The sequence below is a fragment of the Lycium barbarum genome, chromosome 3 (assembly GCF_019175385.1).
Source record: "Lycium barbarum isolate Lr01 chromosome 3, ASM1917538v2, whole genome shotgun sequence".
Taxonomy (NCBI): Eukaryota; Viridiplantae; Streptophyta; class Magnoliopsida; order Solanales; family Solanaceae; genus Lycium; species Lycium barbarum.
The window spans coordinates 122,024,481-122,046,019 of NC_083339.1; the positions used below are offsets into that span (position 1 = coordinate 122,024,481).

General features: G+C 33.7%; 3 protein-coding genes across 4 annotated transcripts; 1 reads left to right on the forward strand and 2 right to left on the reverse strand.

Moving 5' to 3' along the window:
* Nucleotides 1–2,840: 2,840 nt before the first annotated feature.
* On the reverse strand, nt 2,841–3,940 carry LOC132634081 (uncharacterized). Its single transcript, XM_060350390.1, has 2 exons — nt 3,509–3,940; nt 2,841–3,401 (listed from the first exon to the last, which is right to left on the reverse strand). Exons 1-2 carry the CDS (start codon nt 3,551–3,553, stop codon nt 2,964–2,966), a joined length of 483 nt encoding a protein of 160 aa, XP_060206373.1. The 5' UTR covers nt 3,554–3,940; the 3' UTR covers nt 2,841–2,963.
* A 2,666-nt stretch (nt 3,941–6,606) lies between these two features.
* Nucleotides 6,607–9,047, reverse strand: LOC132634084 (uncharacterized). 2 transcript variants are annotated; one of them, XR_009580032.1, is made up of 3 exons: nt 8,526–9,047; nt 7,470–7,604; nt 6,607–6,906 (listed from the first exon to the last, which is right to left on the reverse strand). XR_009580032.1 is itself a non-coding variant. In XM_060350391.1 (3 exons), the coding sequence occupies exons 1-3, from the start codon at nt 8,974–8,976 to the stop codon at nt 6,739–6,741; spliced, it is 342 nt and encodes a 113-aa protein (XP_060206374.1). In that variant the 5' UTR covers nt 8,977–9,047; the 3' UTR covers nt 6,607–6,738. The 2 variants fall into 2 exon arrangements, 1 of the variants encoding a protein (XP_060206374.1); XM_060350391.1 differs by having other exon boundaries at nt 8,938–9,047.
* Nucleotides 9,048–16,259: 7,212 nt separating this feature from the next.
* Nucleotides 16,260–16,613, forward strand: LOC132631227 (auxin-responsive protein SAUR32-like). The gene has a single exon (XM_060346826.1). It carries the CDS (start codon nt 16,260–16,262, stop codon nt 16,611–16,613), a length of 354 nt encoding a protein of 117 aa, XP_060202809.1.
* The last annotated feature ends 4,926 nt before the right edge of the window (nt 16,614–21,539 follow it).

Sequence of the window (21,539 nt, forward strand, 5' to 3'; positions counted from 1 at the left end):
AAGGTTATATTCATTGAATTATGACGTATATAGCCGAATTGAGTAAAAGACAGAACAACCCTAAGTTAAATATTATTGATTGAGTAATATAAATATAGGATTGAGCTTGGTATTGTATGTGTTAAGTTGATCATTGTTGTAACCTTAGGAACATAGTAGAAACGGAGAAAATGCTGCCCAAATTCCCGTAACCCGAATCACCCTTCGATAGATAACTCATATATGTTGATATACAAACATGATGGGCTATAACTAAGGACGTGTCTTTCACTATAGCTTCGGGGAAGGAGCGAGCATCGAAATAAGGATTCGCTCAAAGTGACGGCTCGACAAATAAGGTATGTAAGGTGTTGGCTACTCCTCTTTCCTTGGCACGAATCTATATTTAGCATACCGATGCATTTACCTCGATGATTCTACTCCATTCATGTATCACTTCTTATACATTGTTCTTTATTGAATTACTTACTTGTTTCCTCTCCAATGATTCTTGAAATATTATCATATTTATCATCATTAAGTTATTTCTTTGAGTTCGATACGAATTTCATAAATCATTCGGAGGTTATCAACCTTACGTTACTCCGAAAGGCCCGATGTTAATTCATTGGCTCCGTATGCATATATATATCTATATATATATAGCACTATTATACTATACCGCGCCGTGCTATAGTCGGCTGGACAGGCACATGGATGTGCACACCACTGGAGTGGGCATGTTATAATGTTACCCAGGACGCGGGATGATGATGATGATAATATAATAGTGCTACAATGATGATGTACTATATGTATATAATTGCATATGATTTTTAAACTCAACCATTGTAAATTGCACGTCCTCAGATCGCTCAGGTTACTTCTATCCTTTTATATTTATGTCTTACTTACATTATTGTTTTTTGCGTTACATACTCAGTACTTTTATCTGTACTGACGTCCCATCCTACGGGATGCTGCATTTCTTGCTATAGGTCCTGACAGACAGAACGAAGGACCTTTTCAGTAGGACTATCAGCTTCAGCAGGTCTTCAGTAAGTGCCATTGTACCGGGCTTGCTCTTTTGGTATATGCTATATTCACATTGTTAGGTCTATGTATCTTTTGGGTACGATAGGGCCCTGTACGACGGGGCCCTGTCCCGTCTAGTATGTTATGTATATATAATCTTAGAGGCTGATAGACAGTATCATGTATGTAGATATCATGTACAACCTCGTCGGCCTTTGTTTGATTATGACGTCTTGGGCAGCCTCATCGGCTAGCGAATATATATATATATATATATATATATGGTCATGCATACGTCTTCCGTTGTATTGGGCCTTTTCTGCGTGCAGGTGTCTTTCTATGTTACAGTGAGATTACATTACAAGCCAGAATAGTTGTACTGAGATTATGTCAGTATACGCCATGTGATACTCGGTCAATAGGGCCGGGTGCCCTTCATGCCCCTCGTCGGGGTACAACACAAAGGTTCATAATAAGAAGGGTTGTCCTACGAATGCACAATCTACTAGAGGCAGGGGAAGGGGAAGAGGGACAACTTGCAGTTCAGCAAGGTCAAGTGTTGGTTCTTCTGCAACACCAACTGATTCTCAACTAATTAGGAGATGAAGGGGAAGACCAAAAGGTTCTACAAAATAGGTAAGAAGCTTTCTTTGTTAATTACAACTTAATAGATTTTAGAGTTTTACATATGAAATATACTTAAATTTGACTTAGGCAATGGCTGCAAGGAATGGATCTGTCAATGGAAAGAGAAGAGGAGAAGGTTCTACATCTCAGGTAATGCTTAGTTTGTTAAATTACTACTTAATCAATTAGAGTTTTAAATGCCCTTCTAACAACTTAAATGTCATATGTCAATGAAAGGGGAAGAGGTGAAGGTTCTATATCTCAGGTAATACTCAGCTTGTTAAATTACTACTTTATCAATTTTAGAGTTTTAAATGCCCTTATAACAACTTAAATGTCACTTAGACTACTACTGCTGGTGCATCTTTCAATGGAAGGGGAAGAGGGGCACCCTTTAAAAGTCCAAGGATGGTTGGAATGGGTGAGCCTCAAGCTAAAAGTGGTTTTAAAATTTTCATATTAAACTATGCCTATGTTCACTCTTGTTATTCAGATTCTTTAAGTCAATTTATTTCTGTTAATGCAGCCTGGAATGCCAAATAGCTATTCAACTATGCAAATGAATTTAGCTATAGTGATTGGAAGCCTTGGGCATCACAAACCAAAACCAGGAGGGTTAAAATGGAAAGGAACTCCTACTATAACCCTACAGGGGCTTCAAGAGATGAGAGAACAAAATCTAAGGCTACTGAATTGAATCATTTGAGTCAGACAAGTTCATCAGCTGCCCAGTAGATGAAATGCAAAAATGTGGACTACAATGTTTTGTGTATAGTTGATTGACTGGTTTTTTTGTGAAACAATTATGCAGTTATGATTGCACTAGTTTGTTAATCTAATTCTAGTTTGGAAACAACTATGTAGTCGTGATTGCACTAGTTTGTTATTCTAATTTTGGTTGGGAACAACTATGCTGCTGTGACTGCAATTTGGTGTTAGCTTGTTGCTCCAATTTAGTTTATAGATGCTGTGAATATACAACTAACTAGAATTATGCCCTGTATTGACAATGAAGTGTTGCAATATTAAGCAGTTGTGATTGCACTGTTTGGTGTATATTTTCTGTTTGGTATGTGTATTTTCAGTGTTGGGCAGTGTTAAAACTGCAGTAGTTTGTTGTATATTTTAGTGCTAACACTAAAACTGCAGCTTTTGGTGCAACAACATATAGCCAATTGCAACAAAAAAAAACTCCACTGGATATTTAATAACAGTACATACACCAAGCCAAGGTAGATTACAAAGGAGGCAAGGCAAAATAGATTACAAAAGATACACTAATAAAATATTACAAGAACTAGATATCATCTAATAACATGAACCTAAGGCAATTTCATTGAACCTTTCTTCATATAGATGACCGCAAACCAATAGCTTATAGGTATAGCTACAACACAACAACAAAACATAACACAAAGGAATACATTCTCCCTACTCCTTTGTTTAACCATCTTGCTCTTCCACTTCTTCTCCCTTTCTTTCATCTTCTCAATCTCTCCTTCCAACTTCTCTAATTGCATCTCCATACAAGTGTCACCTTGGTTGGAAGCTTTAGGCTTGTCAACTTCTTTAGAAGCTTCCTCAATCTCAACCAATTTATCATCTTTATTGGTGGATGTATACTGCTCAATATGCTGAGAAGATTCCACCAAATGCTCAAGCTTACCAATTTTGTCAATCAGTTTGGGAATCACAGATTTGGACCTCGGATCAGTGCTTTCCTTATCCTTCCATGAATAAAAGTCGCAGGATCTTGGACACTTTAATAATGAAAAATAATGAAGGAATTAGTGTTGTGAAATTAATACAAACTAAAATATAAATTTTGCTAAATGAATATTTTAATTAGCCCATAATAAGGACACACCCAATATCTTCTACTGGGATTTCTTATAGTCCAAGATGTTTTCATAGGCACCACAAACCTATGATTGCAGCGAACTTCTTCCTTCAAAGCAGGATCAATTCTATTCGATACAAAGCTTTGTCAAATGAACTGATCGCATTGTGCTGGAAATTTCAAAATTCAGTCACTATTATCCCTTCAAAAACTTAAATTTAGGTTTGAGCAACTAAAATTTTATATATGGAACAAAGATTTGGGTTGATTGAAGGTTCACGAATGGAGCAACGTTTGGGGCTGATTGAAGGTGAGGAAGAAGAGAAATTAGGGTTCTTATGAATAGGGTCGACTGTGGGTTTGGGAACGGTAATATAACCGTTAAACCCATTAAAATATATTATTTCCTATTAAAAAAAATTTAATCGTTAAAATAAGTGAATGATGTGCCCAACTGTGATGGTTTGGCACGCGCATAGGTCTGGGCATTGTAAGATCGAGTATAATTCATGTATAGTTTGTTTGGGGGGGGGGGGGGGGGGGTGGGTGGGGGGGTAAATAATTGCTAGTTAAGTTTAATATCTAAAGTGAGTTTTCGGTGCAAGTTTAGGGGTGAATTTAGGCCTTTTCTCATTAATGATATAATTAATGTGAAAGAATTTTTTCAACATGAAAAAAAAATGATAAAGAATACGAAAAAATAGAGAAAAAGGTTTAAATATTAATTCATGGATAATTAGGCTATTATTTACTCCTACCTGTGCTGTTGTGAAAGTTAACAAATATATCCTATGTGACGGAAATTCCCAATTTGATTCAAATAACCTGATTTTACAAAAAATAAACCACTGCCATATTTTAGCCGCCCCGACCCACTGCCTGAAATCAATACTGTTATTTGGGGATATATTTGTTAACTTTCACAACAACAGGGGCATAAATGATCCAAAATTAGTTGGGAGGATATTTTTAACCATTAAAATTAAATAGAGAGATATTTTTAGCCATTAAAACAAGAGGGATATTTTTGACCCTTTTCCCTTTTATCAATGTATAAAAAGAAGTTAAATTATTTTTGACCCTTTTACCTTTTATCAATGTATAAAAAGAAGTTAAATTCTGTTTTTCTAAAAATATTCAATATTATAGTTACAAATAAATTGGGGAATCTTGTACACCCATATGTGTAAACAGATCACACGGATTTCAATATCAGTATTGGGCCTTAAATTTGTGGTTTTCAAACGCCTATGGAAAGGGATATATTCTTCTTAAGTGTTATCTTGTTATTCAACTCAATTCTTAGTGCGAGATTCAAATCAATATGCTTAATTCCCTTCCACCAAAAATCTAAAGGGGACCCCTTAATGTCATGTTTCCTAATTGAACAAGTAAACGTAGTTAGTTGAGAAATTTGCAGTTCCAAGTCCCATGCCTAGAAATGTTTATGATTTTAGGATTCTCAGTTAAATTTGTTATTTAGTAGGGTTGAATACAAGTGAATCGTATTCGATCACAAACTCTTTTAAACACAATGGCTTGATACCGGTGACTATAAGCGATAATAATAATGCAAGCAACCTGATCGTGGATAATGTAAGCAAAGATCGCGTTTAAAGCTCAAGAATAAATGGATCTTTCACAAGTTCTCCTTGAGAGAAAAAGTTGCTAGGGTTACAAGTGTCCAAGATGAGATGGGTCGGTTCCTTCCCTTAGAAGGTATATATAACAATGTCAAACCTAGATTTTTCAACCCTAAAGTACAACTGACGTGACGTGACTGTAGCTTTTCTCTACAATCGTACAGTGATATGCGACCCAAGATTGCTAGATGTGACGGAGGTTAGTGGGAGTGGAGACCAGCTGTACTGTGTTATAATGTCCGAATTTTTCCATTCGTGCCCAAAAGGCCTTTTCTCTTCTTCCTGCCTTGAACCGAACTTCTATGCCCCCCTCGGGAGCATAACGGGAACTCGCGGATTTGCAAAATGCATATCCTTACGTAGGGCTGCTTATCGGGCGGATCAGACGGATAATTACGCTTAATGGTTCGGCTTAACGGTTATCGGCTTTTAAAAGTGCTAATTCGCTAGCCAACCTATGAGATATCGGTTGGTTCGGTATCGGATTAGCAATTATCGGACGGTTATCGAGCGGTGTATCGGTTAAATCTAAGAGAAAAATGAATGATAAAATCACATGTAGTCAAGGAAATTCTTTGCCTTTAAAGTGACTCAAAATGTAATATTTTTACCTTATAGGTTATAAAGAAGATACTGATATCTTTCAAAAAAAATGGATAGGAATATAACCAAGAAGATTGAAATGTTGGATTCAATATTAGTAAAAATAACGTAGCAAGTAGCAACATTTTTCCAAGAAAATTAGCAAACTACAATATAGGCAAACAAGAAACAGGGAATGAACTATTGATAGAAAACAACCAGGTTTCACAATTAGCAGAAATAGAGATACATATTTTAGATTGAGGCTTTAGCTTTAGGTTTACAAATTACAATCACAATCACAATACATATTTTATTTGTTAGGGGTAAGAATATAAATATGACAAATTTTTAACGGATTAACGGTTTACCCGATAAGAAAATTGAGTAATCCGCCACTACTAAAAAAACAGCGTTTAGTGACGGACGTATTCCGTCACTAATCAGCATATATCTGTTGCTAAACATGTGTTGCGACGGATTAGCGACGGAATGTCGTCTGTTGCGATTTTGCGCGTTGCTAACCTATTAGCGACGGAAAAATGAAATTCGTAGCAAACTTAGCGACAGAGTAGCGACGTATGAAATCCGTTCCACATTATAGCAACGGATTATTTTGTTGCTATTGTTATGAATTCCGTGACTAATTTCATATTTCATTTCGTCGTTTTAGTAAATTAGCGACGAAAATATTGTCGCTAATCCGTCGCAAAATCTTTGAATTATTTGTGCCTGCATTTAGCGACAATACAATGTTTGTCGCAATCTATAGCCTACTGTTTTCCCTCTAGCAACGACCAAAATCCGTCGCAAATCTGTCACAAATATTTTTCTTCCAATTTTTTATTTTATTTTAAATACACCTGTTAACACATACTAAATACAAAGTAATAAATACCCTTAAAAATAACTGACATTCACATAAAATAATATTTATAAAAAAGATTCAAAATAGATAGCGAAATTCTAATCGTTAAGTCCAAAATACCGACAACACCAAGCTGTCAACTACCAAAAGAACCCACACATCCATCAAGTATTGTTAGTGCATAATTTTGTTCTTTCCAACAAAAAGCAGATAACTTTGTGCTTGAGATCCAAGACCATATATTCTTCTCTTCCTTGTTCCCCTAGCAGCTTCGTAATATGCTTCACATTGATCAATATCAGACTGAGATCAACATCATTGCCCTTGGCATCCTGCAAAAATTAAAAGAGCTTTAGCCATCCGATATCTTGTCACGGTTACAGCTTAAGCCGTATAATCCTGAGAAAGAACTACTCTCAATCAATAATGTTTCATTACTTATCAACATCAAAACAGACTTGAAACCAAAACTTTAGACTATAAAGAAACTAAAACAAGCCCCACAAAATGCATATATCACAAGTTAATTGGCTGCTAGCACTAAGCTAATACCATATACCACAAGTTAATTGGCTGCTAGCACTAAGCTAATACCATATACCACAAGTTTACACCTTCTGCTCATATTTTCCTTTCTGTTTTACTGATAAGTTTAATCAATTGCATTAATAGCACTTAGATGGTTGGAAAATGTATACAATACACTATGCTTGTGTTGTTCAACCACATCCATTTTAACAAAATATCCCAATTATCTACACGTCATAGCTAGAACCCTTTACACCAAAACTATAAGTAACATGGAGAAAAGTATCCAAATGTTCAAGTATAAGAAAGGTATGATTACCAGTGACCCTATTTCATAATTCATTAGTTTTGAATTTCATCTACTTACAGCTTCAATATCTTCTTCTGCCAAAGCTTGATAAACTCTAGATCTGCTCATAGGATTAATGCTCCCAAGCAAACTTGAATAACTTAGCTTGCTGGTGTTTTTTGCGTCCTTTAGTATGCAATCAGGGGGTTGCCCCTGCATAAAAATTTAAATTGTATTCAATGGGAGAAATTACTAACTGTGTTCAAGAGTCAATAACAACATTAGTTTTCAAGAGTCAATAACAACTGTGTTCTTTTTGGACCGACTAAAAAACAATAAGCTTCGCATATACAATTAGGTACTAATTGGCATTTGTATATTATAAGAGCTGGAAGGTTAAGTTAGTTGTGGACTTGTGGTGGGGTTGTAAGTACCCATCCTTAGATTAAGTCGCCTTTGGTATGTGCAGTAACAGTGTTACAAATTCCAGCAAAAGCACACCAGTAACAACATAGAACATCAACAGCAATGCAGATTCATGTTTAGCCCAAAAAAAAAAAGCAATGGCTTAGTTCAAAATGGAACAGCAAGTAACCTTATAGCACAACAGTTCCAACACCAAGATATGTAGGAGCTTAATTCATCAGATGCAATGGCCAAATCACAAATACAACAACAACCCATAAAATGTAGTAGCACATGTCGTTCACTATTAGGCCAAAATGCTATGGCAAAAACCAAGCAACCATTTAATCTCAATTCATTACCGATCATAGAAGCCAACTGTAGGTAATGGCCAAGCAGCAAAACAACAAAATGTAAAGGCAGGAGTCATTAAAATTCAGAACTGCACAACCATTACACCTTAGTTCTCAAAATAGAAACCAAGTGCAGCAATATGTTCTCAGTGCAACAACACTCAAAATTATCTCAAGGTTGTCCCAACAATGAATTTAAAAGTGCCACAACAGCCTTTAAGACAGTACACCTTGACAAGGAGATGTAACAACATAGCACCCTTGATCCTAACAGTGTTTTATACAACAGAATGTGGCAATTACTGCCTGCCCATTTAACACTGATAAGGCTCCAATTGCAGTAACGGTTAACCAAAAATATGCAGTAATAGCTTACCTGAAGTTCAGCAGCCAAATGATCCAAAATGCAGCAGTTTCTTACCAACAAACCCAACTCCAAATGTGGCTCGAAAAACCAACAGCAGGCAGCAGTCACTCCATTTCAAGTTTAGCAGCAAATTAGGGATTTCGATAAGCCCCCAAGTTATGCAAAATGTAACTTCTTAGAATAATGGTTTTACATATACAAAGACTCAATCGAAGTAGCCAATTTACATTGCAATTTTCCTACTAAAACGTATTTCTTATTCCAAGCAAATCATTCTTATAGACAAGTTAATAAACAGTAATTGAAAACCATGATACGACATTGGTAATTCATAGATTGTATTCAGCCATCTTTATTGGCATTCAAGTTCAAAGGAAACGAACACGATCAACACCTATATATTAGAAAGTTAAGAATAAACCTGCTCATTTGTCAACGTCAAGAATATACTTTTCTGCATGGGATAGCACTTCTCAATAATTTGAAGATCTTGTGATCCTCCAAAGGAACTATTGGAGATATGGTGAGATATGGTCTGCATTTCTGCACAGTTTTTCAGCATTTCTGCACAATTTTTCAGCATTTCTGCACAGCGTTTCAGCATTTCTGTACAATTTTTCAACGTTTCAGCATTTCTGCACTGCGTTTCAGCATTTCTGCACAGTTTTTCAGCATTTCTGCACTGCGTTTTCAGCATTTCTGCACTGCGTTTCAGCATTTCTGCACGATTTTCTAAACTGCGTTACAGTATTTTTTTAGTGTTGTGCTTCAGCAGTGATTTTTTTTCTGCATTGCGTATTTGTAATTTTGCACTGCATTTTTCGCATTTCTGCATAGGTTTTTCAGCATTTCTGTACTAAGTTTCAGCATTTTAGTAAAGTATTTTTAACATTTTTGCACTGCATTTCAGAAATGGTGAAACGCAGTGCAGAAATGCTGAAAACGCAGTGCAAAAATGCTGAAAAACTGTGCAGAAATGCTGAAACGTTGTGCAGAAATGCTGAAACGCAGTGCAGAAATGCTGAAAAACTGTGCAGAAATGCTGAAACGCAGTGCAGAGATGCTGAAAAACTGTGCAGAAATGCTGAAACGCATTGCAGAAATGCTGAAACGCTGTGCAGAAATGCTGAAACATTGTGCAGAAATGCTGAAATGCAGTGCAGAAATGCTGAAAACGCAGTGTAGAAATGCTGAAAAATTAGCATTTTTGCACTGCATTTCATTAGCATTAGCAGTACAAAAATGCTAAAAATACTGTACTAAAAGCACACCAGTAACAACATAGAACATCAACAGCAATGCAGCTTTATATCCCATTTGTAACAAAAGCATACATATATCGGTTGGCTGCTATAGTCTTGCAACTACAACTTCATAGTGTTACAAATCACCAAATAGCAAAGGGCATATTATACTCCGCAAGTAGAATCAGTAAAGCACAGAAACATAAACTTGGCATGATGTCAATCTATGCCTGCACACATAGCTACAATACAAAAAGAGCAAGAACTGCCGAAACGCCCCAAATAGACTCAGCAGAAATCATTCTCACCGTTTTGTCAATAATAATTGAATTTTGACACGAGTAATCGTCTTATCTCAAGTAATCGTACTAGTTCTCCACAATACAGCATGAACATTTTAATAACAAAATGACGGAAGGAGATCTAGGAACTACGCAGATCTTGCAGTCTCAATAAATGTCATTTAAAAAAAGTATATCATCTTCTGTGTTTTAACAAAATGCAGTCATTTCTTTGCCTTCTAAAAGACAACAATCATGTCAAGTGTAACAGCTTCTATCAAATGCACAACTATATATTAAGAGCAACAGTTTTACCCCAACATACAACAGCAAAATGACTAAAAGTGCAGCAATTTTTATTCAGGATTTTCGCAATGTAGCATCAATTCTTGTTTGGCAAAAGTAGGCACCAATCAAGTATAGGAGTTTCTATCTCAAAGACCACATATGTTTGTTGTAAATGCAATCATTCAAACACAGTAAACAACTCTCAAAGTGCAGATACAAAACTCATTCAAATGTAGTAGCAGTTCATCAAATAGCAAAGTAAGGCACACAATATGTCTCCACTATAGCAGTTGCTTGCCTAAAACAATCAGCAACCTGACACTTATTTCAGCTTCTAAAGATGCAGTAACATTTCAAGTACTATAAGTCACAATATTTTATACTAAACATTGTTTACATATAAATATATGAACAGTCTATGTAACAAACAGTGTGTATTCACTAATGGGGTTGAATTGTTTACATATAAATATATAAACAATCTATGTAACAAACAAAGTGTATTGACTAATGGGGTTGATAAAAAATTCACCTTTGGACCCATAGTGACTTTAACAACATCAGCAAGTTCTTCAATACCTTGAAGCATTGCAGCTTGAGCTTCAACACCAAATCTAATATCCTTTGCAGCGTAACTTCTACTCCAATTTAACCTTCCACCAATCTGCAACAAAAATCATTTATAAACAGACAATCCAAAATACAGCTCTTCTTGATCTATACCAAAAAAAAAAAAAAGTATCTTGCAAAATAGTACTCACTTGTTGGGTGTTGGTTCTTGCCACTCTGTACAAAACAAGAAAATGGGTATTTGTTAAAAGTAATAAAGATTACATTTTTCTAACACAAAAAAGAAAAACAAGAAAATGGGTATTTCTTAAAAGTAATAAAGAATACATTTTTCTAACAGAAAAATCCAAGTTATAAAATGTGAATATTACCTGGCTTTGGAAGCAAGATTTGCTACAAAACGATACATTTTGCTAATGAGAAATGCTGCTAAGAGAGAAGAACAAGCTGAAATAACTTATTGAAACAGAAAATATCATTCACCTTTTAGTTAAAAAAAATGACAAACTGAAACAAAAAAAATCGAGTAAGAAACCCAGTTCACTAACACTGATTTCAAATCACAGAATATAAAGAATGTTGAGTTCTTCAAGCTTTTTCTCGACATGCAATAAATTAAAACAAACTTTAACCACCAAATAATATTATCCTACAAGATTTAGCACAAACAAAGGTCGAATTTCCATTTTCATCAGATTTTGGCCGAAATAGAGATTCCCAACACTTAACCTTCAAATAAATTATAAACCCAACAGTTTTCAACACACCCAACTTCGATTTTAGCCCAAAAAAAATACTTAAAGACACTCTGTCCTTTAGATAATAAGCAAGAAAACACAGATAGATTTAATGTCAGAAAATAAAAAGAAGGAGACAAAGAAGAAAGAAATTGCCCATAAAACATAGAAAAATCAAAACATACCTTTCCTTTAGATAAAAGTTGCAGTAGAAGAAGAGAAAAACACAATAGAAACCCTAGATTCACATTATTTTGATCTATGTTGTGCTCTCTCTCTCTATGTTAGCAATTTCGCACAGTCTATCTCTCTATCCGTGTTGGCTGCTGTGTTTGGAAATGAAATAATGTGTACCCTAGCTAGGAGATATTTTTTTTTTTTTTTTTTACATTTAACGACGGAATAGCGACGGATTTTATATTCCGTCGCTAAATAATACATTCATTTCTTTTAATAATTAATATTGCGACAAAATATTCCGTTGCTGCAAATATATATTTTTTGTAGAAAAATTAAAGGCCTAGCGACGGATATATCGTTGCTGAATCCGTCGCTAATTAAAAATAAAATTTGTCGCGCCTCTTCTGTTGCTAAATCTGTAGTGAAATTTAAGGCGCCAAAAATTCGCGCTAATTATTAGTAACGAAACTCAGTTTTCGTTGCTAATCCGTCACTATATAATGAGATAAAATTTTAGTTGCTTTTCTTGCGACAAAATGAGAAATCCGTAGCTAATCCGTCGTTAATTAGCGACAGAATATGGTCTGTCGCTAATATTCCGTCACTAAACGCTGATTTTTTAGTAGTGCGCCCCCCGCACCGATAAGCCGTTAACTATAAAATTTTAATCCATTCCCTAACCGCTAATCCGATAACGCAATACCATTAAGCCAATAAGCCAATTTTGCGGTTAGGTTATCAGTAACAGATCGATTTTGAACAGCCCTATCCCTACGTGATGTTCTTTCACGCCTCCATCTGTCCACTAGGATTTTCCCCAATACATGAAATGCATCAATTATTTAATTCTAATTCTAAAGTGATTTATGAACTACCCAAAAATGTTGGCTTTGGACTGCGAATCAGCTAAGTGTTGTGTTTATTATTTCTAGGCTTCCAGCTTCTAAAATTAAGTACTCCCTCCTATTCAAAATAAAAGGTAAAAATTGTCAATATTAGTATTTGGAAAACTCATTTGAGAGAAAGTAACTTTGAAAAAAAAATCATTTATTTTGGATCAAATAAAAAATGCTAGAAATTCATTTATTTTGGACTGAATGGAGTAATAAAACTAAAATATGTTTTAGTTATTTTGTAAAGCAAACGATCCAAAAATTGGTTGGCGCATGAATTTGGGGGATCTTTCAAATCCAAACAAGGACAATTAGCTGAATTCAAAATTAAGTGAACTAATTCATTTTCGGCCAATAAAAAACATTCTTTCAAAGGTAGTAAATGTAAAAAGATAATGATGGTTGAATTGTTTCCCTGCAAAGTCGCTCTTACATTCTATTGGACTTTATCCTTATTCCTTCCACAGAAGGTCTAACACGCATGAAACTTATACCCCATCCGTCCATAATAAGTGTCATTTTAGCTAAAAACACGCATATTAAAAAATCAATAATATAATGTGAATTTTACCAAATTATTCCTATATAACAAAAAATAAATTACTTTTACCTTTTGATTAGAGCATGCACAAGAAGTAAACTTTTTGGCATTGACAATCTAACAATACCAAGTTATTATGTGACTTTTTCAATCATTATTTAGATGTTACTTTATTGTCTAAGGATAAAATTGAAAAAAAAATTAATCAATAGAATTGAAAAAAAATTAGTCAATTTGGGACAAAAATAATTGACTAAGATGATACTTAATATGAGACGGAGAGAGTACATGGTCACTTCCCAAAATGTAGCAGGAGTACAATTTAACACGCGAGACACTAGGTTGCGGTAATCCATTGAAACTGTCCACTTTTACATCTGTTCTACGGTTAAACCTATTAGGGGTATCTACAGTTAACCCTATTAAAGCCAACCCCTAACAAGTAACATGAGACAGATCAATTGAATTTGTCAATTGACATTAGATGTTTAAAATTATTTGACCCCTCTGCCCATTTTAATGTACATAATTGTATTGATTTTAAGTTATACACATAATCAATATAAGGATTCTTATATCATCCGGTCTGATGTTTATTACATAGACAGTAATTTGTTTATTTTCAAAATTGTAAATATATATATCATACTAGTCTAGTGAAGTCCGTGCTGAGCCCGGGTTCAAGATCAATGTATAAAATTTTATAATAGCTGAATTAGAAAAAGATAATTTAATATATTGTAAACTAACATAGTTGGAAGTATTTAAAATAATTTCAAACTGACTACAAGAGTACTCGATCATTGTGTTTTGCTTCTTCTTCTTAGTGATTCAAAGAAATCTATTATTTTTCAGCTAAGATTTCGATAAGTAAAGGGAACCTTTTACTTCTTCACCACAAATTCTTGCATCATTTTCTTAAAAAGATATCATATTGATATATGTAAAAGCCTATGTTCAGCTAAACTAAAATGATTTAAGAGTTAGAAAAGATAAATAGCAAAATTAAACTTCAAAAGTTATAAAGTTATTAAAAAGGTTAAAGTTAATAAAAATAGATTAAGGAGCCGATCACTTAGCAGATACAGTTTACATCTCTCTCCTTTTTACTCTCCTTCGAACACCCCCACCCCCCTCCCCCCTTTCCTCCACTGAATTAAGAACATTGAAAGATTCAATGCAAAATCTCAACAACAAAAAAATTGCAAGAAGGACTTGTGGTTTACATATGCACGATTAGTAAAAATCATGTTTTATGAACTATAAACTACTTTTTACAAAAAAAAAAAAAAGGAAAAAAAAGAATAATAATATATAATTTGGTTCAAGAAAAAAATATCAAACCATACATTTTACATTTATTCTTCTGTTGAGAAATTGATGTTACTTGTAAATAAAGATTAAATTTTAAATTTTAAAAATTGACACTTTAAAATGATATTAATATATGCTAATTCTAATTAGATCATACAGAATATGACACTTTACATTTGCTACTTTTCTTAATTTAAACTTTTTTTTTCAAAAGATGCATGTGGGGAAATGACATTTCCTTTCCATTCTTTTTTTTTTAAAAAAAGTTTAAGTGAAATATTATTTTGATAATTTACGTCATAATAATATTATAACTATGCTATTAGTCCAAGAATGTTAGGATCAACTAAATTTTAATAAGTAAATCATGCTTCAATGCAACGACATACCTAATAATATTGTTCCTTCTCGATTTTATTTTTTTGAGGGATCAATTTTGATTTTCTTTACTATACAAAATTATGTTGAAATATCATACCTAATTTATATTTTCAAAATAAAAAGATTATTAAGAGATAGGATCAGGATAAATCTAACTATAGTCCTAAAATTTACAAAGTAAAAATAACGTTTATAAAGTTCTCTCTCAATACCAAATGAGCTCTTCAAAGTTACTACTCCCTATGTATAGTTTATGTGACACACTTTTCTTTTTAGTCTGTCCAAAAAAGAATGTCACTTTTCTACATTTAAAAATAATTTAGCTTTATGAAGTGAATTACAATCACACTAATATCTAAAGCTTGTTTTGGACCACAAATTTCAAAAATCTCAAACTCCCTCCTCACAAATGTGTTAAAGTCTATATCTAGTCAAACAGTGCCACATAAATTGGGATAGAGGGAGTACTATTATTTATTTATCTTTATGGATAGTTGGTTCTTTTAGATAACATAATTAATATTCACAACATTTTAAGCATTTTAAAGGGTCTCAAACTTTACTATGTTTACCAAATTGAATGTGGCAACCTAAGTAATAAAGGAATAAAGTAGGGCTAAATATATGACAAAAAACATTATGTAGGGCTAAATATATGACAAAAAATTATGGTATTTATTTCACTTACAAAAAGTTGAACAAAGGGGCCATGTACAATGTTACCAAAAAAGATTTGGAAGTATCTTGATTTATTTGTAATATATTTTAGTATATCATGCAATAAATAACAAGTATAAGGGTAGATTTGGAAGAAAAAATTCTTTTGATTAGCAAGCACACAACTAAATGGTTGAGATCCAACTAAGGACTACAAAATCTTTGCATTGTCCCCTATTATATATAAATAATAATTTAAAGAAAATTTTCAATAAATATATTTGACGAATTTACTTGAATCTAATAATTCATCTTTACTTTTAAATGATTGATTAATAGTTGTGCACCTTCCTTTTTAATGGCATGCGATAAAATGGTCCCCATTGACCTTAGCACCTGTCTGGGCGACACATAGCGGAATTTACCCGCCCAAGCTAACCCCAACTTCAGATGTCCGCGTCTTCAACACGCCTAAATTCTTCTGTGTTAAGTAAGCACATTATGTGAGCAGCTGACATATTCCTCCCACATTTTCTTGTATAAATATCCATATCTCGCTTTCAACAATTCTCTCATCTCAAATTCAACTTTTTTACCAACTCAAAAGAATTTATTGTTTTCCTTAGACTGGGTCTTTGTTTAACTTCGACAGGGATGATGCGGAGCGGAGAAAAACGCAATCACCACCATCATCATCATTTAAAATTCCATGTACATGTGCATCTGCCTTTTCACCTTCATCATCACGAGAATATTGAGGAATTGAGGGACATCCCAAGAGGATGCGTTGCGGTGATGGTTGGTCAAGGAGAAGAGCAACAGAGGTTCGTCATACCAGTGATGCACATCAACCATCCTCTCTTCATCCAGTTGTTGAAAGGAGCTGAGGATGAAGTCAACTTTCATCACAATGGTCCCATAAACATCCCTTGTCAGGTGGAGGAGTTCCGTTACGTTGAGGATATCATAGACAAGGATAGTAATCACTATTTGTGGTGCTTCAAGCCCTGATTTTTATTTTGTATGGTTGCTTATGTTTCTGGTTTTAGGTGATCTATGTACTTTAAGGTCATCAAAACTTAAGTCTCCAGCCCTTTTTGTTTTCTTGATTATACGTGTACCCATGACGATGACGAAAATTGAATAACTTATACGCCTGCCACTAGACTTTTCTTCTTTCGTTCTCAATCTGAAAGGAAATAATTTTGAAGATTAAACTTTACATTCATATATTCAGTTTCCATTTATTCTAATTAAAATTATTTTTGGGTTAAATCAAGTTCAATGAACAATAAGATCCATCAAGTACAATCCGATTCACACTGAGGCAGATGTAGCCTTTACTCACTTGGTTCACAAGGCATACAGTTATTTCAGCAAGTAATAAATTCAAAATTCAATCAATTTATTTTTTTAATTTTTTTTGGTTCCCACTCTGTGTCCGATATCCGCATTGGAGCACGACTATATTTGGAGTCGCACCTCGTAGGGCCCCATTCAGGGGGGAACGCTCTTTTTCAAGAATTTTTCCATACCCATGGTTCGAAATCGAGACCTCTGATTAAGGGAGGAGCAGCTCGATGCGCTGCACTGATGGGATACAGGCATAAACAGCTGAAGCAAATAGCCAGGATCGAACTTGCATGTAATATAGATAACACACAATCAACATATTAATCAAACGTAAAATTGATACTTATCCCTTGAAGTGTGATCGCAACCAAGAATCGAATCTTCAGCGACGAACACACACCATCCACGAGATCGTCATCCTTCAGTTCCACTTTCTTCTACTGTGTAACCCGAATAATACCAGAATTTGTGAAATTCATGTGGGCGAATTTCTATGGAAAAAGTATAGAAACTTGTAAAACCCTTGGCCTCCTTATGGGATAAGACCCATATTTTATAACTACAGGTTTTAGGGTTTTTCACCCTTTTCCAAAACCTGTTGGGTCTTTATTTTCCACCAAGAAATAATATTCCATTTAATTCTTTATAATTCGGGCACAACAGGGACCACAAAATATAATTAACGATGCTTCCTATTATAGAATTAATTCGAAATATCTGAATCAATCCTACCATAATAAATTACGAATTATTTCACTAAAAAATCGTAACTGCATTCCTCAGTTACATTTCGAAATCTTTCATTAAATCTTATTTAACACCCCATGTTAAGTTTACAGATACCAATCAATTAAATTAAATTACTGACAATTTAATTCATTGACTAATTGAATCCTTTGTATTTCCACTTAACTTATATCATGTGAAGGATACAAAATCCACCTGCAGGGTTTTCACATGAGACTTATAAGCATTCATTAAAGGGTATCATCAATCCCAAAGTCGAGACGTGGATTCTATCAGCTAATTATTATTTCACAAATGTATTTTGTCATTATCCAATATATACGGAATACATAGACCTGCAATTGAGTTGTACCTTTTAATAAATCAAAATAAAGAACAAATCACATTCATCAGAATAATTATATCAAGATTAAGAGTATAAGTACATTTAATGAACTAGAGAATTTGTTTTATATATTCAGTACAAAAACACTTATCTCTACTTGGTCTGTTCAATACATACAAAATGTACAACGCGAGAAGACGGAACTATACCGTTCCCATAATGAAGATACATTATATTAATCCTGTGCTACAATCATACCGATGGCTTTGTCCAAATTCCATCTTAGATTGTGAACATAAACTTTATACTTATAAGAACCGATGATTTAATCTTCCGTGTTAAGCTAAACTCTATACAGTAAATCATCTACTATATAAGTAAAGGTCAAACATACTAGCACATGATCTATTTAATTCTTTATTAAAAATTGAATAAATAATTGTTCTATAATAAATACTATATCCAACCACATGGTTAATAGTATATATTCCAACAATCTCCCACTTAGACTTTTAACCATGACAATTGTTAGAATATATCATATCTAAACGCATGGTTAATGGTATATACCCCAACAATCTCCCACTTAGACTTTTAACCACACATTTACAACTTTCACATGTATTCCTTTTGCACAACTACCAAAAGTCTTAGCCAATAAGCTCTTTGCAAAAAAAAAAAAAAAAAAAAAGAAAAAAGAACTTGCCAAGTTGTTTTGTGATGCAACTTTGTCTAGTAGTGCTTTGTCGTAATTGACTGGTTATGTACTAAGATTTTCAAGGATCCTATTTTGAAACTCTCTCAAAAGAATATTTCTTTTCAGGAATCCTATCATGAAATTGTCCCAAGAGTACACCGAACCGATCTTGGTTATTGTTCTCCCACTACGACTGAGTACTACTACTATTATAGTCACATTATCATATTCCTGAATCTTAATATTATCTTCATTGCCTTTCGGTATTGAAATATTAACGACTTCATATAATGTTATTTACTCAACATCACTCCCACTACTTAAAGGTAGCGAATTTCCTTACACCTATTAACGTTTCTCCCACTATTTAAATGCAATGGAACGTCAACCCTGACTTGTCAGTTAGATGTTCTTGAACTTCTGAATTTTTAGATGACTCATTTGCTATTTCTTTGCTCAGTTCCTATAAAACTAGTTTACTTCGAGGAACTTGGTTTATTAAGTAGTCCTTTTCTAAAAATCTGACATTTGAATTAACAATTACCTTATTTTCTTTTAGGATAGTAAATAAACCTCCTTTCGTTCCCTTTGGATATGTAATAAACATGCGTACATCCGTTCTTGATTCCCACTTATCTGTTTTCCCTTTGAACACATGTGCTAGACAACCTCGTATCAGAACATTTTACAGATTTGTCTTACATCAAATCTACTGTTCTATGGGTATCAAAGGTACTAACTTAGAAGGAAGTAAATTAAGAATGTAAATCGCAGCTTCTAAGACATATTCCAAAATGAAAAAGCAAATATGAATGAGTCAATCATTAATCTTACCACCTTCAAAAGAGTCGTATTTCTTTTCTCTTCCACACCAACTTGGTGTAGACAACTGAAAATGCAATCCCTCTACCTAATAAGTAACTAATGAACTTTGCAAAGCGGTACTCACTACAACGATCAAATGACAGTGACTTAATATATTTTTCCTGACGCTTTTCATTTTCGCCTTAAATACCTTGAAATTTTCAAAACATTTGGACCTATAGAGCATCAAATAAATATACTCATATCATAAGTAATCCTCCATAAATGTCACAGAATACTCAAAATCACCTCTTGCCTTGAAAATCATTATGCCACACAAATCAGAATGGATTAGCTTAACTTATCATTAACTTTATTTCCTTTTATGTGAAAAGGTCTCTTAGTCAATTTTCCTTCTAAATAGAACTCACAGGTTGGTAGTGCCTCCACTTTCACTGAACCTCAAAAGTTCGTCCTTTGACCAACTTTGAAATCCTATTCAAATTAAAATGATAGACACAAGTGCCACGGATAAGTTCATTCAATTCACGAGAAAAAAAATCTCTTATGAGGAAAATTAACATTATTAAGTTCAGAAGACACTACAAAAAAATGGGTAATTTACGGAGGTTGAAAGTTGCAATTCGCGGGGGTTTTATCTTCCGCTAGCAAATAGTAGAGGCTAAAAGCTCCGCGAATTACAACTTTTAACCTCCGAAAAGTACCCAATTTTTTGTAGTGAGAGATATTAGTTTAAAGTGCCCACGCATCAATGTACCACAAAAGATATAATGTTTATCAAACTCAATAACACAAGAGTTACAAGAAAAATAAACTAATTATCCATCTCTTGTTTGTTAAAAACTGAAAATAAATTCTTTATAACAGAAGTTACATATAATGCATTCTTTAAATTAATGTCTTATCTCTATCCGATGAAGTTCTTAACTAGTAGTGAAGGGGCTGGATAAAGTCTATTGAGAATTTGAGATATAATCATTAAATAGATCATTAGTTATGTAGTAAGAATAATAAAATTCAAAACACACATCACACATACAACCATGCATACTGAATATCTAGATTTTCGATAGGGAAACTTAACTATTCATGCAAATTATATAAGTCGTGCCAGATAATTCACTCCATAAATTAAAACAGGACCAACTCAGATAGAGAGTAAACTGCTTATTTAAGTTAGGTAAATATCACTTTTAATAAACCCTAGTTCCATTGAACCAACGTGTAACTCAGTTGGAGAGTTAAGACAAGCTATTAATTAACTAAGGACTAAAGCATTGTAATTTACCATAATGAATCTATCCGATGGGGAAGAAGACCTACGTAAACATATAAACTCATTATATCACTGTTATATACAATGGACCATAGAGAATGAACCCTACCACCACTATATGAAGAAATGAATTTTTTATTTAACAAAAAATTTCCAGAAAACAGAAAAATGATCAAAAAACCCAACTAAACGACCCCGGATGGCCAAAAAGGGATCAGTTTACGAGCAAATCTCATAAGTATTGCTCAGTGGGTTGTTTTCATTGAACTTACCAAATTTCGAGTCAATCAGAGTTCGTCAAAAATCAGAATTTCGAAACCATGACCTATTTGGATTAAGAAAAATTCCAACCAAAATAGAATATAATATATACACACACACACACACACTTGTTCAGTAATTCTTATTACATATCATCATTAGCGTACTAATTTACATGAATCAAGAACAACGAACAAAATTTTAAAATATGTTTGCATAATCTCAGTGTTGCTTTCTGGAAATTAGCATGTTTATGTAATCATTGAATATAAAATTCAAAACACACCAAAATAGATATCCCGCATCTTGAACAAAAAATTTCAATATAAAGAACAATCCATGCAACATATATATGTGATGTCAGATATTCGCTCTATAAATTTAAAATTAGAGCTAACTCAGACGAAGATTACGCTGCTAATTTAAGCCAAGTGAATATCATTATCATTATCT